The 19220-nt window shown below is 35.3% G+C and overlaps 1 protein-coding gene across 1 annotated transcript in view; it reads left to right on the forward strand.

Moving 5' to 3' along the window:
- CHM (CHM Rab escort protein) overlaps positions 1-19220 on the forward strand; it is a 62924-nt gene that overhangs the window by 22722 nt on the left and 20982 nt on the right. Inside the window, exons 5-9 of the mRNA XM_083797658.1 lie at positions 2059-2434; positions 3629-3745; positions 4420-4540; positions 6090-6315; positions 18462-18539. Coding sequence (XP_083653784.1) covers positions 2059-2434; positions 3629-3745; positions 4420-4540; positions 6090-6315; positions 18462-18539 — 918 coding nt within the window. The remainder of the gene's footprint in view (positions 1-2058; positions 2435-3628; positions 3746-4419; positions 4541-6089; positions 6316-18461; positions 18540-19220) is intronic.

Below are 19220 nucleotides of genomic sequence, written 5' to 3' on the forward strand. Positions count from 1 at the left end.
TTCAATTTGAGTGATTTTTATAGACAGTTTTTACATTATTCAGGGCTATTTCTTCCTATAGGAAGAATGTCATGAATTTAGATTATATACAGGTTTTACTCGTTCATTATGAAATGCGTAGAGATGCAAATCATACAAATGTACGTATTCATTAAGATGGAATTGAATAGAGTTAAAATATGTAAATACAACATTTGTTAAACTGCTTTTCAGTAATACTAAAAAGACAACATATTGTGAATCCAAATTTGATTTTTTTTTAATAACAATGCAGTTTAGTCACATTTTAAACGTGCTGTTACATTGAACTTGGGAGAAGATAGAATTTTCTCTGAATTTTTGTGTTATAGAAAACTGTAGGATGGGTTGAATAAAAAATACTATCCTTCCTTATTGCATTAACACATCTTTATTAACACCATATTCCAAAATTCTTAAAAATAAGTACATTAAGTAAATAAAACCAAACAGAACCCCAAAATTGAATTGACCTTCATTTATAGTTCTAATAGAGATTACTTTTTAAAAACACTTGACAAAGTACTTTGTCTTTTATATTTTATAGTTATGTAATGCTTGCAGTATAAAGCAAGGAGACAAAAAATCAATGTACAGAAACAAACTTCTTTCATTAGTGCTTCCTTGTATCCATTCCTGTATTTCCCAGGGCAATATTTTACCCCATTCACAGATACGTACTTCCTGGTGGCTGTGCACAAGCTGAGATGCACCAGACTCTTACTTTCATCAGCCCATACAAGCTTCCTGAGTTCAAAAGGAGATAAGCAAGGAAGAACTTCTAAAGGAGAGGATTTGTCTTCCCATTTTTATTTTTGACTTGAACAGAAATTGTGCCTCTTCCTTCCATCTCTAAGTCTACAGATACGTGAAGGAGCATTTTTATGTGTACTGAATAATTCCTTGGTGTTTGGTGAATTTTAACCATCCTGATAGTAACTGAAATTTTGTACTGTACGTTTGCAGGTCACCTTTAAAATCGTAGTTCATTAGTTTTCAGCCAAGATTAAATTGTTTATTCAGTGCATTAATGGCTTGTGGTATAAAGATAAAAAGATAGTGTAAAATTATTGCTGAACTCCTTTCACTTACAATGACATTGATTTGATTCATCTCAGCTGGTAGTATAAACTAAACTTCTAAGTTCAAAAGTACCAGTTTCTAAGGTAGATGTCATTGAAGTTCAAGATAAAACGAGTAGATATGATTAAAAGTGCGGGTCTGCTTTGTAAGAGGAATTTTAAAGAATTGTGTTGTGAAAAGGAAATGGACTAGATAGCACTTGTGTGGTCATTTCCCTCCTTTTAACTGCCTGCCTGCATCATACACATATTACAAATTCATCAGAACAATGAACAAATTTGTAACATGCAAAATAATAACATAGCCATGTGAGGGAACTTTGTTCTATATGGCCGTTATTTGAGCAGCTACACTGAATGCAAGATAAGAACAGAAAAAAGTAATCAAAATTTCAATGTAAACTTCAGTTCAAAATTCCGTGCTGCTCTTAAGGACTTGTTATAATAATAGATGGAAAGTAGTCTTAGTTATATAAAGCACTTGTATTTTCTTCTGCGAGTTTCATTTTTAACGTATCCAAGCTTAATGACTTTAATGCCTTTTTTGCATTTTGATTTTAGAGGGTTTTTATCCTTAGGAAGAACTTAGGTTGCATTACTCTGTTTTTAAAAATATATTTATTTTGTTCATGTAGATGTGTACTGTGTATCACCAGTGGAGCTTTTGATTTTCATGTTAAGCTCGTTCAATCTTTTGAGTTCGCTAAATAAGAACACAAAAGTGTTTTCTTGCGTTTTTCCCCAGTAAAAGTACTCCTCTTGAATGATTTTCAGTCAAAGAAACAGAATTCTTTAGTGGGTGTGATACACCCCATTTGGCCAGGATAAAGCAACTAATGCTTTTTAAGAAGGGCTTGAGCTTTCCATTCCTGGCACAGACTCAAAACTTTAAACAAGATTTAAAGACTCTTAAAGACTTTTTTTTCCCCCTCCTTTTTCCCCGTGTGTTTTTAATCAGTCAGGATTCAGCCAAAGATGTTGAAGAAGCCGGTGCGTTGCCAAAGCTGCCTGTATTTGGAGCCTCTGAAGCTGAGGGGGTTGCTCAGGACCCAGACAAAGAGTGCCCACCACTGGAGAGTGCCGTAGCAAGGGCTGAGAGCTGCGAACCAGAAAAGGCTGCAAGTGTGGATCCAGCAAGTACAGCGGAAGGGAATGATACAGAAGTAAACTGTGAGAATGAAAGTTCTCACAGTATGTCTTCAGGCGAGTCCGCTCCGGATTTGGGAAAAGCTGAAGCTGCGCCATCAGAAGTTTCTGCCCAAGAACCAAAGAAAATTATGTATTCCCAAATTGTTAGGGAAGGCAGAAGGTTTAATATTGATTTAGTTTCCAAGGTAGGAGGTTACTGACAGTACATTTGCTTTGCTTGATGTGATGAAATTAAAACAAACAAACAAACCACAACTTTTTTAAGAGGTCTGATACAGTACATTTGAAGCAAAAAATACATTCTCTGGAGAAGTAAACAAGTATTAGTATACTATGATAACAAAGAGAAGCAATTTCATATGTTGCTCTTCAATGTTTGTTTATGACCAAGGAGACTATAAAGCATAGGTCAGAAAACTATCCATAAAAGCAGCTATTTCCTGAAATTCAGCATTTAGGTAGTATCTACAAAGCTGCTCTTTTTAAATGCTACCATTAAAAAAATAAAAAAAGGAAAATCAATCTAAATGGGGGTGTTTGATATTTTAAAAATGAAAAATAGTTCTTCCCACCCCCCCGGCTCTCTGGCAAAATTTGCATTGGTCTCTCTCTGGCACTTGGACACAGACCTTCTGCTAGTGTCCCAGGGAGTGTTCCTGTAAAACTTGATCTTAAATTCCTGTGTGATCTTGCAGATCTGTGTGATCAGTTATTCAGGGCCACAAGACTTGCAGTGTGTTTAAACTAATCTCCAATGGGTTGAGAGTGCTTTTAAATTCAGACATATGTCTTCTGTTAATAGTTACACTTCTGCCCTTTCAGTATTTTCATAATATATTTGTAGTTTATAGAAAGTAAAGGTAGACATATTATGAAGCAATAGAATAAAATTAAACCTTAACTGAGGGTTTGAGTAATTTGCATTTAGAAAATGCAACATGATTGTTTCAGGTAATTTAAGGAACAGACAGGGATGATTTACTTAGGCAGGGCCACGTGCATTACTGATACTTGGAAGTGATGGTTGTAAAGTACAGTGATCAAGGATATATAGTGTACAATTCAGAAAATCATCCAAGATGATTCTCTTAAGCTACGATCCCCAGACTTAAAACCGAATGAGCAGTAAGCTGAAACCTTCTCCCCTTCTCTCCTATGGACTGCTTTCCTGCCTGCCTTTGTGTGATCACTTCAATTTATTTAATATTTTTTTGCACCTATTACATCTTTATATGCTTTTATTGAGATTTCACTTTACTGTGTGTACTTATGAAGAGTTACAGAAAATATCTTACAAATGAGTACTGCTGATGTCACTATTTTCTTTTGATGTAAGCATTTTCTCTTTACTCACCATATTTTTTTTGTTCATTGTGCAGCTGCTTTACTCCCGAGGTCTGTTAATTGACCTTCTGATTAAGTCGAACGTTAGCAGATATGCAGAGTTTAAAAATGCTACAAGAATTCTTGCTTTTCGAGAAGGAAAAGTAGAACAGGTATCGTAGAATAATATACTGTGTGTGTTTAATCTCATCTTTTTAAAGTCAAAAAGCTTGAAATTGTTTTCATGAGAGTTTCGTAACAAGCTACTAATTAAAAATCGTCTGATATTTATTTCATTCCTGGAATGAGAAGGGTTTGTAAATGTTATATCTAAATACTAAAAAAAAATAATTTAAATGTGCTGTTCAGTAAAGTATTCTCATGAATCGTTGTCTAATCAAATACTTAAACCATGGTCTGACTCAGCAGTTAATTCTTAAAGATTCACAGGTAGTAGATTTTCAAATACCTGGCATAGACTTGATTTGTCTCTCTGTTACTGAGGAGAGAAATCATTGGTCTGATAATGGCAACAGGAGATATATGGCATAGTTCATTAATGGAAGCTGTTTTCATTAAAACTGCAGTAAGAGGAGATGCAAGTGAAATTGAAGAGAAATTAAAAGGAAAAGAGGAGGAAAAAGATTTTAGAATATCTTTATGGAAAACGGATAACTTTTCTTGTTGTTACAATAGAAAATGGAAATAAATATATAAAAAAATAACTATAATAGAAGATAGGACTTTAAAATATCTGTAAGGTAATTAGCTACAGTGTTGTTTCATGCTTTTCATACCCAGAATATGGACAATATCTGAAATTATAAAAAAAAAAAATGTTTTCCAGGTACCCTGTTCTAGAGCAGATGTCTTCAACAGCAGACAGCTCACTATGGTGGAAAAGCGAATGCTGATGAAGTTTTTGACATTTTGTTTGGACTATGAACAACACCCTGATGAATTTCAAGGTAGGGTTTCACTCAACGCTGTAACACCCTTGTCTTCTGAGTTCACTCGGTTGTGCACGATATTGATAGCTCTCCTGTATTTTCACTTTGTTTATTTTTATGGATTCATTTTCAGAGTATACTCTGACCTTTTCCAGACCATCAATGTTAAATTCCAGACCAATTCAATTTGAATTCTTCTATTTAAGCCTCATCCAAAGCAGAGAGTGGGTGTCTATCACCTTACTTCCATTAGTCAATTTTCCTCTTCAACCTCATGTACCTAAATGACATTAAATTTATTTTACTTCCAGAGATAGTTAAACACATTTTGTTCCTACACTTTAAAGTAACCTGAGAAGTAACTTGGAGTATTTTGAGTCAGGTTAGTCTAATGTAAAGACTTCAGAATTTTAAAATTGCTCCTGCTGAGATCATTACATACGTTGAAAGGCACGCTTTTAATAGGAAGAGTTCATGATAGTTAAATAATATTTTTAAAGCTTTTTTTGATATAATTTGGAGTTATGTAAGAAGATTAATATGATAAAAAACTTGAGAACTTTTTTAGAAAGTTAAAAAAAACTTGTCATTTTATGCTTTGCATTGCTGTACAATAGGTAGTAAAATACATTTATAATAAAACTGGTTGAATCTTAAACACAATACATGGCCTGATAATAAACACTAGGCACAGCATTGATGGAAGTGCTTCTGACTCATGTTAATTTTCACATAATTGAAAAGAGCTTAAGAACAGAACTCTGAATGGTATTGAAGAATGCTATTGCCTAAATGCGAGTCTTTTACTGAAAAAAAAATCAAGTTTTATTAAAGTTACTGAAGGTTTTCAGAGATGTATAAGTAACATGCAATGTTTGTATTATATATTCCCTGAAGGACCTGCATTTCTTTGAATTTAAAAATGTGTCAGCAATAGTATTAATTTGAAGGGGAAACGTGCTTCCTCATCCCTGGCTGCTGTGTGTGTCATCTATACTTGTTTGTTGTGAGCAAATTGGCAATTTCAAATATTTGAAATAAACATTGCCCTTTCTCATTAAAAAAAAATGTGAATGACTTCTCTGTACACTATAATATCTACCTCAGCATAGATTCAGCACTACTCTTCTTGAATGGGTGTACTGCAGGAGATCTGAGTAATTTAACATCCTCAGGCTCTTGGAAACCAGTGGGGTTTTGTCCATAGCTTCTCGTATATCTCAAAAATTAGAATTGGATTTAGATCATTGTAACGTAATAAACAGAGGAAGCCGTATTTAGATGTTGCTGTCTAGAAGGTTTGAGTCTCACGCAGTTGGTTTGTGTTATTCTGAAATATTTGAATGGAGTGGTATTTCTGTCTTCTGAGAAAACTACATTTATGGAAGTAATTAAAATTCCATTAATTTTGATAATCCATTTTGAGCAATGTTTGTTGAAAAACACGTTTGCTTTTGAGATTTATCTTTGTGTATTTAAATAAAAAAGTTTTTTCTTTAAGTTGAAGTACATGAGAAAATGCAGGTGGCATGCTATATCCTTTACTTGATTTTACTTTTTTTCTCAGACTACAAGAACAGTACGTTTGCTCAGTTCTTAAGAACACGAAAGTTAACACCTAGCTTGCAGCACTTCATTCTTCATTCTATTGCAATGGTTTCGGAGACTGATTGCAGCACTCTTGAAGGCCTTCAGGCAACAAGAAAATTTCTTCAGTGCCTTGGCCGCTATGGCAATACACCATTTTTGTTTCCTCTATATGGTCAAGGCGAGATTCCACAGTGCTTTTGCAGGTAGGCCCTACTGTTTTTAGTACGTTTCTTCAAAACAGGAAGTACTCAGTAACCTAATGCTGATGGAGGTCATTCAATAGAAATCATTCTAGTAGCAATTTCTTGTTGGTTTTATTTGCTTTATTTATTTGCCTTATATTTTCATTGGCTACAAAATTCTCAAAAAAAGGTGCACATTTTAGGAGAAAAAGAAATCTTTTATAGGATGGTGGAGCACCAAGCTGATGAGACCAGGAAACGAGATTTTGAAGAGTTTCATTCAGAAAAGCAGAAGTGTTGTAATTTATGCTATGTTAATACTTTGGAACAATTTTCATTCTGTTACAAATAGAAGTAGCAATGGGTGGTGGTTGTGATGGCTGCATTTGGTAATAAGTGCTAGGAAGTGGATGGGATAATTTAAAACATTGCTATCCCTTTTTAAAACTGGCAGAGGAGACTTGGAGCAGTGTCTGTCCAAAAGGATGACTGTGCGTATTGGTAGGTTGAGAAAATGTGTCTTTCAGTCTTCCTGAAGTTAAAAGGGGAGGTATGTTACCAGTTTGTGTTGCTAGTTCCTGCTGAGAGTGCATTTAATGTTAGAAAGTGTTTTGTCCTTTCATAGGTTTGTATTTAATAGTGAACTGGATTTTTCTGAAAGAAGCAAAGTAGTGCCATGTGTCCGGTTTATTACTAAGCAAAAAACTATGCAATGCTGACACCCTTGTTGTATCACAGACTTAACCACTCAGGTCAACTGATGTGAAATCATACACTTACTCTTGGCATCATTTTATAGATCTGTGCCTATAGACCACAAGCTTCCATCTGTGACTTGAACAGCATATAAGACATCCTAAAGCCCTGAGCCATCTGAGCCGTACTGCGCCATACTGCAGTTTTACATTCCAACATCTTAAACAGCAGCCATATGTTCTCTACTACAACATCCACTTCAGCCCCTTCACTTGAACTGTGGGCATGATGTGTATTCTTCAGTGTGACTCCAGAGGTGTGCGGGGGTCATAGGTCTTGTAGGGGAGTTGTTGACTGGTGCTCTGGGGGGCCATCGAGAATACATGTGCAGAGAGTGGGTAGTTCTAATTTTCCGTTGTTTCCAACAGTTCAGCTGGCTTTTAAAAGGCTTTCTTTTTTTTTTTTTCTTTTCATTTGCTGGCAAGCAGCCTTTCCATCTGCTCTATGTGGGTTTTTAATGTAGTAACCTGTAGGTCTGAAGTAAACATTAGCTCTATTTAAAAACTGGTATTGCACTGTGAGGCTGTTTTGTTGTCTGTGAGTGATGCATTCATATATCATTCAGTTAAATATCAGTGCAAAGTCCCTACTTTGTTCTTTGATGGACAAATTCTGCTTTTTCTATGTGTGCTGCAATTAAGAAATTCTGTTTTATAGCATGCCGTTGGACGTTATCTTCCTGACTTGTCTGCATGATAGATTGTGTTTTGCTTTATAACAGTACTTAAGGTACTGCTAGAAGAATGGCCTCAGTGGTTTGAGCCTATGTTGCAGTATATAGGATGGATGCATTTCTATGTTGATAGAAGTATTCTGGAATAATTACTGTACTTCATGGAGGGTGTCTGCAAAGTAGGTGGTTGGCACCAGCAGCTGGCCATATCTTGGAAGGTTTTACTTGGCCTCGGCAACTAGTGAAGGCCATGCAGAACTGTCCAATATGATGTTTCAGTATTTATCTATATAATTAGCTAATGGTTCCTTTAGTTCACTGAGTAATTAGGGATTCTTCTGTACTGTAATGAATAGAAATGTTATGTGGTAGCTTCTTTCAAGAGACTTTCATCTGTAATTTAAACTGTATTTGTATAGCGTTTTTTTTTTAAGTGGGATTATGTAATTAAGCACTCAGATTTTGTGAAAAAGATTTTTTATTTTTTTCCTCATGTAAGGACTCTGAACATAGCCATGCAACAGAACTAGTGTTTATGGACATTATGGATGTTTTTCTGTTTTTTAGGACTTCATGCATCACTAGATACCAGTACCTGACCAACAGATTGATAAATCAAAAGATAATCAGAGATACTACAGAAGCACAGGTTTTGCAGTCTGTCTCACTAGACCTTCATATACCTGAAAAAATAATTAAAATTAGTAACTACAATTTTAGAATTTCAGTTACATTTCTTCCTAGGTAGATTCTTTTCAAAATAGTTTTTCTTGCATTCTGGAAAGCTCTTTGGCTTCATTTTGTTTGATAGCCAGCACTGTCAATTTTCTTGTCTATAACAGCAATATATTTCAACAGTTAGCAATAACGGTGTCTAGAATTTTTTAAATTTTAAAAAAAATAAATTAAAAAATAAATTAAAGAATAAATTAAAAAAAAAATAAGAAATTCTAAAAATTTTCTTACCAGAAGGCTTCCGTGATCACAGGAATATGAATTGAACTTCCTAGTTATACCCATTGCTTAGTGCATTTTAGGTTTGTTTTAGTTGGTTGGTTTTGTTGAATACTAAGTCTTATGAGTATGATAAGGAGAGTGTTTAAATTGTTGAAGCAAACCACTCTGTCAAAACAAGAAGTAATTATGTTTTTTTTTTTTAAAAAAAAAAAGTATTACATAACATTCCAGTAAAAAATAGAGAAGTTTAAAGTGTCTTTTCTGTAAACGAACAAACAGTTTAAGAGGCAGGCACAATTTTTGTAGATTAATTGCAATTACTTTATCTGGTCTGCCTTGGGCATTATGTCTTGATACAACTGAGGAATCCTGTTCAGACTGTATAGTAAAGTGGTAATGCAACAACCTATACATCATACCCTACAGTTTTTATCACCAGGTTATCAGAGTAAGGTGTCACCTGTTCTGTGATTTCTAACCACCGTTCTATATTCTGTTTTAATGTAAACCTCTTAAGCGTTTCTTGCAGCCAGTTACACTGTGTGTTCTCATCAAGGCTACTGTTATAAATGGCATACATGCATATTTATGTGAATGAGTCAAAGACATTTGTAAGTCACATCCTTGCATTCCAAATGAATTCTGCATAAACAGTACAACATTTTATAACTACTGATGACACTTGAGTGAGGAAAAGCGGTGTTAGTTCTTTATTGGTTTAAACAGGTATGGTTTAGGAGAGAAAATTAAACTTTTATATCACTGTAATGTACCTCCCAATATGTCGAGGTACAGATGTGAGATTTCTGTCTCCATAAATTGGATTCGTGGTACAAGGAAGGTCGTTGGAAGCCTCGTGTTATTCTAAGCTGATAAGCAGCAGAACTTTTTTTAGCCTGTATATGAGCAGCATCCTTTGGTTCAAACTTACGGATGTGAAACACTTAGCTTCTTTCTTTTCTAATGAGGTAATAGTGTTATGCTTAGTAAAAATAAATAAAACAACATCTTATTCTTGGGGAAAAACCTTTTCATTTGGTACAGTAAGCATAGGACACCAAAGCTTCACTGAAATACAGGAAAGGCAGCTATAGAAATCAGTGTGTTGTGCAGTTCACTGCTAACGTGTTTGTTGCAAATCTGCAATACAACTTTCATTTTCCTGAAAAATGTCTCTGAAGAAAAATTAGAGTTAGGCATCATTGTAAGCTCTAAAGCCTCACTCATGCAACATTTGGATTGTTTAAAGTAATTTTAGTATTTTTTTTCCTGCTTTTAGAAAACATTAGGAAATGCCCCAAGTATTTCCTGATACAGGAGGTAAATCTTAGAATTGTCAACTTACAATTTTTCCCTTGTAACTAGGGGTGAAATAAGACAGCTTAGTTTACTGTAGATTTTTGTTTGTTAGTTTGCCAAATACTAGGTTATCTACTTTTCTGTTTTTCAGAAGCAAGCATTTTATTTTATTTTTAACGGTTTTGAGGAGTGTTTGGAAGCGCTGCTTTAGAAATATTGTAAATAGTTGACTTCTGTTTTTCTTGTCAGTGAAATATGCATCTTATTTTCAGTTGTTGTTTGAGAAGAAGTTTTCCTGGAAGTTTTCAGTGGTGATTCTCTTGATCCATGGCCAGTGCTGTTTGAATAGGGTGAATGCTAGCTGAGAAGTCAGTTGCAGGCTGTGACCTCCCTTCTGTTATTTTTATCAGGGCTTGCTTTGTGAACACTCCAAATTCTGGGCAAGTCGGTGTCTAATTTCTCTTCAATTTGTTTTCAGATTCTTTTTTTCTGGACACTTGCAAATACAAGCATCCAAATGGAAATACTGTCTAAGCAGTAGTTCAGTTATTTACCTAGTTGAAGTTTTAGAGGGAATTAGAGTCTGTTTGTACACCATCTGTCATCTCGTAAAGGCTCGGAGGGGTTACGCATCCTGTATTTATTTTTCTTTGTTAGAAGTCATCCAAGAATTGACAGATGTGGTCATGGTAAAAGGTGGTCTGCTGCTGCTTTGCCATAGGAGCTACAGTGATTCACTGGCTTGTATGGGTATTCAATTAACGGCTTGCGTTTCCTATAAATAGGCTTTGAACTTTTACATTGTGTATGCATTTGGTGGGTGATACAACCTTTAAGTAGTTGTTACAGGTTCTGGCTGAAATTAGTCATTTTGTGTCAGAGCCAGTGGCAGTGGTAATTTTGTGATAGAGGAAATATCTGATTAAGATGGGTCATCCCTTTCAATCCCTGTATTTACAAGAAGATTAAGAGTCCAGGCTGAGATATGATGGATTCTGTGATTGATTTGGAAGGTTCCTGTACGTATTTCAAAAATGAGCGATCAGTTTTTACCCATATATTTGGGCTATTAACTGCTACAAATGTTGAAGCTTAGAAGGTTGTCCCAGGTACTTAATATTTCCAATTATGTCCATGTTAAATTCTTTAGGAAGCTTTTAGTGTTCTAGAATCGAGACTACACCTTAAGAAACCTGAAAGTAATGTGCATTTAGAATTGATATATAAAAAGTTCAGCATAACATCCTTTACATTCGAATCTACAAATAGGTATTAAGTCTCTACATGTAAGCAATATGCGTAACTTTTCTGTATTTTGATTAAATGATGTGGCATCTTAAAGAAAAAATCAAACAATGTTTATTTCTTTTGACAATGAGATGTGACATATTTGAGTCTTAGGAAAACTGCAATTCTATGGAAGTATGAAAGAATCACAGCTGATTTTAAAAATACAAGCTGTATCTGAGAGAGAAGTTTTTAATTTTAAAACAAATCATTTTCATATTTATGTATCTCTTATCACTTAAGATAATTCGCTTACTTTGGACCAGAACATTTGTTTTGAAATTACTGACAACTTGCCAGTAGTATTTGGTCTTGATTAAAATGACAACTAGTAAGAGTAGCTGCTGTGCTGCTTTCTCCTTAATTGTTTTTATATGCATTTCAATGAAATGATAAAACTTTCTGTGCGGTTTGTCTTTTAAAGGCAAACTTGATATATTTCTCTTCAGTTTCTTGGTAGCTGAATGCAAAATGGACAAGTGTGTTTAGCATGATTGTTTGTAGGATCAGTTGTTTGTTTTTCCCCCTAAGGAGAAACTCTTGGAATAAACATCAGGGAAGTGCAATAATCCATCATACTGAAACCTGTTCTCTAGTGATGGATGGATGGATTGGTAAAGTAACTCAATAATCTTCATTTTTTTCAGGTTATTCACAGATCAGTGAGCATTGTCGTTAATAAAGCTATAGAATGCTTTTGTGTCCTTGCCCACATTATTTCTCGGGATTTGACAGGAAAAGACTTCTAATTTGGAAATAACCTTTGCTGGGAAATGTGTTCTAAGTGTATGAGACTTGGAAAATACCTTGCCATTTTAGATTTTATCTTCTCAGTGAGACGTTTGGTTGCAAATTATTTACAAATATGAACCCTTTTCTGATCCTTACTGTTCCACTGACTAGGAGTATAGTGGTCTTCAAAAGTTTATGCCTTCTAAAAACCTCCAGCCAATATTAGGATGTATTACATGGAATACTCTGAACCATAAGAATGCTGACGGAGTGTATGGGTCTTAGATCCTTAAGTAGGCATGGAAAAGTTTTCAGTCAAGAAATTGTTTGTATTATGGGGGTTGGAATATACCCTGTGGTATGGGAAAAGCAAATGTAACTTTATATATATATATAAATAATAACTCACGTTGTCCACTCTCAGATAAGTCTTTCTTCATTTTACAAACCTATTTGGAACACAAAGTGCAAAATACAAATGCTTTAATGGAGATGCTATTTTGGTATTGATTTTCTTTGATAATTAAGACAAAGAGAATAATATGAAGGAAGTGTATCTAATACATTATTTGATACTATCTCTCAGTAGTCTCCTAACAAGCCAATTACTCTCTGCTTATGTGGGTAAGTGCAGATTATGGCTCATATTAAAGAATATGGACTCAGACATCTGCATGCATTACAGAGTTATGAGCAGAGCTGTGGAAACAACATGAATGTTTTCTCTATTGCAAATCTGTAGTAAATGTAAATGTAGTTTAGCATTAGTTTCATTAAACTAAAAGACAGAGAAAAGGTAACCTCCAAAACATTACTGAATTAGTAAAATACTCTTTGAATTTCATTGCGGATTAAGATATCTAGAATTTTTATGTCTTTTCTGGAGGCAGAGAGCACATAAATGCATTTTATAGATGACCTAATGCTCAGTGACTGGTTTCTGCAGTTGCTCATTTTTGTGTCTGTGCCCTCTGGTCCTGATCTCACAAGCTCCTCTTGGAGGGCAGAACTGTTGTATAATTGCAGATGAAGGACTTTGTGTGAGGAACGGCTTCTTTTACAAGCTTGATAGAACTTACAGGCAGGCAGGTCTCACGCTTCTACATGCCATAGAGATTGGTCTTCAGGGTGCATTTGTAGTTAACTGCTATCACAGAAGCACAAAAAATACTGAACTTTTTTTTTCCCGTTTTTTCTCCTTTTAATTTCTGAGAAATTGCTGCAGTGCTTTGGACTTAATTTCTAGGATACTTGCTAGTTAAATAGTTGAATGTTTGGGTAAACAGAATTGAGAGCTTGATTCTATAAGAGAATCTTGCTTTGGCAACAATGTTGGTTTGTGCATCACACAATAGGAAGTCAAATTTTAAAACTTTTGAAATAGTTGCATTTCAGTGCAGATTTGACCACTCAGACATCATGAACTACAAACACTAATCCTTGCCAGGCAGTGAGATAAACTTAAATTATACCTATTGTGTAGCTATGGAAAAAGTGCATAGAGGTTTTGATGTACTTTTGGGTAAGTGATAATTGGATATGTTACTCACATCCTTGAGTTTTCTGCTCTAAAGCAGAATCAAGTAAACCAGCTTTTATCGTTACCCATTTTACTGTCAAATACTGTATGTTATGCTACAACTCTTCACACTATTGAATACATATTTCTCTGTAGCATTCTGGTTCCTGCAGAAACTTTCTGATGGTTTTAAAACTGTCATCTTGTTAATTGCAATTATAAACTAGGATAATTATAAAATCTATCTGGACATTTTTAAAACTTTACAGGAATGCTGAACACAGTCTCCAGGAAAAGATCTAAGTAGTTGACACTTCCTTCATTTGCTTGCCTAAAAATTTATTTTAATGTATTTTCCAATAGTTTTCTAAATGCCAGGACAGTTCTAGGTGACAGAGATTGTCATCAGTATTCCGTTGGTGCTGGTTTTTACATGTTTTTTACATGTTTTTTTTTTTTTAAATCTTAAGCTTAAGTTTTTTCTATGGGAACTCTGTTTTGGGAAAATGAATTCTGTTTTTTGAACTACAGTCACTATAATTATTTGATTTGTCTGTATTCTACCTATTAATGTTTTTAGAACATAAAACATTATTGTAGGAAATGCTGAAGTTCTCTAGGGACCTTCAGGAAACAGAATTTCACCTAAGAACCAGGATACTGCTTGCTCTGTGTATGCAAATAAATAAATTGAAAGAGGACAATTTATTAATTCAGCCTTTCACATGTTTTTCTTTGATCTTTCTCCAAAACTGTTCATGCAGTATTCATCATTAAGAAAATATTTTTTCATATAGAAGTCTACACAGTTGGCACAACTATTTCTCAATTAATCCCTCCATGCCTTTATAAAACAGAAGACAGGATATATACTAGAAGTAAGAGCTATTTTTGCGTGTGTGAAACTATACTTTGGGATACGGTTTTCCAGTTCTTTTGTGCAGTTTCAGAATGAATTAATGGTGGTCTGTAAGTTAAGGGTGTTTGATATCTGTGTTGAAAATCAAGATGTCAGGTGGAGAGGCATTCTATTTTTGTTCAATTAATATCGGAGAGCATTACATCAAAGTGGTAAACTCCTCCTGTAGCAACAGATGCAGCAGCCCTGAAGCCTATTTTTCTCTCTTGTTACATTAGTGTTTAATTAAAGAAAACAACTAGTTGGAGGCAGTTACTTTCTGTGAAATGTAATGAAGATTTATTTTGTAAGTGACCTTCACTGTATTAGCTGAATCAGTAATCAGAAAAATTAATAGAATAATCAAATTATATACAAACTCATAAATCATCATGAATATGCTGTCAAAAAATCCGCTTTTAATATGTCCAATTGTTTCACAGCTGTATTAAAAATTACAACTGCTGATTCCTGCCTTGATGGAAACTGAAATGGCATTTAAAGGCTGCGCATGATGGAGGGCTACCGGGCCAAAAATTTTCACAACTGTTAATTTAGTTGTAATATGATTTGATGTCACCAGGGCAAAGTTGAAGTAGAGTACAGTGTTGTTGCTATCTTTCAGCAAAACTTGAATTATTGGTGTAGGCAGTAGCCAGTTAATTAGTAATATCAGTTTAAATGTCTGTCATTTAGGGTTAATGGTATCAAAGAGTTGCCTTGTACTTGAAGTGCAGTCACATTATATGGAATAGCCTGTTGTATGAAAGTGATGTTAGCACAGTGATTTTACTTTTGTCATAAATTATTGGGATGCTTTGTAGTTTAATATTTCAATTTCTGTATTTAAATAATTTCGGTAAGTTCTTCCTAATCATGTCATTTTTCAAGCTGGGCTGTTTTAGTAGGTATTTTGGCTCTTTACAGTTGTTTAACACAATGCAATCAAAATTGCTTCCTATTTTCATTTAAATATAAAAGTTTTCTTCTGGCCTACTGTGAAAACAGGTCATGCCCTCCTCCACCAGATAGCAGACTACTCTTGAAAATAGTAAGTCACATTTTTGTGCAGCCAAGCAGCAAAATTCTTTCAAAGCTGCTGGAAAAATGAAGTGCATTTATCAAAAAACAAACAACAAATAAGAAATAAATAAGAAAAACTTGACTGCGGATGTATTAACTACTATTTTTTATGTCATGCCACATGAAGTACATTCATCTGAGTTGGTTTGAAAGATCCTTACACATGCTTTATCAGCCTAAAAGTCATTGATTGCAGCATTGGAGATAGTAAGCCAGTTTCTCAAGGCTCTGTTATAATTCTTCAGTGGATGTTTAACCTTTGTGTCATGTTCAGCAATCTTGAGACAACCAAAGGTGGGATGATTCAATGTGGGGCGTCTTCTCTCTGCTTTTGCATGGGCAGAAGTGGTCTGGGGTACCGGCTCTTCTGCTTTGGCCCGTAGTTAGTAATACTGTTGGCGTTTCCTTAGGCTGCTGTGCTTTAGAGTACAATCGAGAAGAGCTGTGAGTTGGTAACACATCAGCTGTTCGCCGTGCCACGTCATTCATGCAGTTCGAAAGGTGTTGTGGTATTAACTGTCTCTGAGCTATCTAACGTGAGTTTTGAATGCCGGTATGGCTTCCATTGTAGGCAGTCAGATTTGCAACATGCAAATTATCGTTTCTTTCAAGTGCATCATCTGTGAAGGCTGCACATGTGATACTATTGCCTCCTGTTCTTGTATGTGGTGTCAGGGGTGAAGAAGGCACAAATGTTCTTCAGCACTACAGTATTGTGGGTGTTATGGACACAATCTTTTTTTAAATACAACACCTAGGCAGACTCTGTTAATGAAATGGCAGGTATCATTTCTGATTTTATGCCCTCCCAGTTTGGGCTCTGTCTATTCACTTGTGAGCTGAATATCAAATGGCTGGGTCACACCAAAGCTTAGCTGAGTAACAGGAACTTGGAAAACTCACGGTATCCTTCTCCAGTATGGCAAAATGGAACAGCGTGTCACTGCATTGAATGTGCTACGCACTGGTTCATGATTTCTTTTAAGTGGCTGTTTACTTTTGAATAATAGGTATCACAAAAAGCGCACGGTTGTGTTTAACTTGTAGGGCAAAGGAATAATTGTCAAATGTCACTTGATAGCATTTGACGGTTGTCCCATCAGTTCTCTCTGAGAAAAGGATGTGCAGCTTATGACAATATGCAGATTATGTTCCGCATATATGAGAAGAGGCCAGTGATAGCTGATTGATCTGAATGAACTACTGGGGGGAAAAAAGCAGGTCAAGATTCCCGAGATGAATCAGACAGTGCAGACCGTCCAAACCTGAAACTGTATTGTAAGGGATCAGATAGATCTCCCCCTTTTTTTTTCTTTACTTTGTTCCACTAAATAATTTTCATGCTGGCTGGAAACGTTAAAGATTATTTCTCTTTTAAAATAATTGGAAAAATGTTTTTAAGTGTTCTTACTGTTTTACCTTTTGCCATACTGAGTTCTAGAGAACTTCATTCTCTGAGTTTTGTCTTATTCCTGTAGTAACAATGCCCTGAAAACAGTGCACCGTGAACAAAAAGTAAGGACGGAAGTTTATCCTGATTCATCAAACTTGAATTCACAATTAATCATGAAGCTTTATCTTTGTGAATCCCTAACATATATCCTGTTTCGGTGGGGGGGACACAGCCTGGCAAGTGACGAACTTTTGCAGGGGGCTGACTTCACACGGGGGCCCAGGATTCAGGCAGGTGCCCTCAAACTAGACTGTCTGCAAATGGAAAGAAGAAAATGGTTCACTGACCGTTTAAAAAGTGGGAAATCTAATTATGATTTAGCGGGGCAGTCTCTGGCACAGAGACTGGCTTAGTTACAGGCAGTCAGCAGTGAAACGCAGAGGGGAGCTGAAGGCAGCTGTCTCGGAGGAGATGCCGCGTTTTAGGCAGGAGTGCGTGTACGGTGGAGCAGCAGATTGCTTCTTATGATCAGCCATGGTACGTGGTGTCGTAAAACGTACTCATCCCACAGAGATTTCTTCCGTTCACTGTTCAATACTGAGTTTGATTTGTTGACCCTTGCTGCAGCAGTGTCATTCTCAACTGTATGTATGCATCAGAGCAAAGTAGAGAAGCACGACCAGATTGTTACAGAATCTCTTAACAAAAGCTGTTTTCTGTAAAAGTTACAAACACATCCAAAAGTAACTTCCTCATATTTAGCTGTCATAATTTAGTTCATTTAAACTGTGTCTCCTTATAGTATAAAAACAGATAAGTTGTAATTTTGGTCTAATGTTTTGGTAATTTATTTTATTTTGAGTGTTGAGACTTCTTTGTAAGTGGAAAACAACTTAGTATATTTTACCTTTTGAATTTTCTTAGGTTTCTTTTTCTCTTTAGAATATTTTTTATCATTATTCCATACAAAGAGTATCTTAAGCAACTGTATCTTAATATAGGTGGAACTTAGAGGAATCGCTACTTGCAAGAGGCCACCCTAAGACAACCAGAGGTACCCTATTCTGTTGGGGTACTTCTCAACGCCCTTAAAATTTAAGCTGCTCATAGCCAGTAAAGTTCCCACGCTACAGTTCATATAAGTAGAGAAATAAGTTCTGGATCACACTTGAAATTCTAGTAGAAGTTTGGTTTGGTTGTTGTGTGGTCTTACGTTCTCACTCTATACCATCTGCAGTGTAGCACGCTCAGTAGATATCCTGTCTTAAGTCAATAAGTGCTTTTCCATCCTGAATGACTGAGGATGGTAACAGGCGTGTTCAAGCTAATGTAACAATTAAGAGGACTATGATAAATGCTAATTAAAAAAAAGTTAACAAATCTTTTACAAAACTATATGACAGACATGCTTTATTTTGGTTATTTTTTGATTGTCTGATTCAGAGATTAAGGCTTTTCATTAAAAATGTTGTAGTACAGTATGCACAATACTTTGCCTTCCTTAACATAAGTGCTCACATTGCTTACAATTAGTCATGATACGTGTAACCTTTATTTTTTATGTTTCTAGGATGTGTGCAGTATTTGGTGGTATCTATTGTCTTCGCCATTCTGTGCAGTGCCTTGTAGTGGACAAAGAATCTGGACGGTAAGGGTAATATAAGTAACCTTATGTTTATATACAAAATACAGATGAAAAATGCGTTAAGTCAATTTAAAAAAAAATGATTCTTCAAAGATCCTCCTCAGTATTAATAACACATCAACCTTGATTAAAAGTAATTTGTGTATAGGTCCTCCAGAACAAGGAAAGTGGGTCTAGAATATAGAAACTAAATTAATTTCCCTGTGATATTACTACAGCTCCTGATCACCCAAGCTTGGAAGACAAATCATTTCAGCTGCCGGGGGGCTGGTGATGAGTGATGTTAGTTTTCCTTGTGGCCTTACCTACTCTAATTGATTTTCATCAGATGACAACAAAGCCCTCTGTTATTGCATTTTTAAAAATGGAGCTCACCTAAAGACTCATCAGATTAATCTTTGCTGATAATGCATGTCACTCCAAGAGAAAAGACTTTAATGAGTTTTTAGGTAGATTGTTGTCATAAACTATGCTGCCCTCTTATCCTAGGATAAATTCTTTTACAATATCAGGCCTGTAGGCAGGTGTAAAGTTGGAAAAGGCAACCCATAGTTTTTTCCATAGTGGCAATTTTTTCATACCTCTGTAGTTTGTCATGGTTTCTGTTGCATACATTTTATCAGTTACTACTTACTCTACCTGCAGACTTTAGCTCTTAGGAGTCTTTTTTTTTTTTCCAGCTGT

The sequence above is a fragment of the Anser anser genome (genome assembly GCF_964211835.1).
Source record: "Anser anser genome assembly, chromosome: 13".
In the NCBI taxonomy this organism is placed as follows: Eukaryota; Metazoa; Chordata; class Aves; order Anseriformes; family Anatidae; genus Anser; species Anser anser.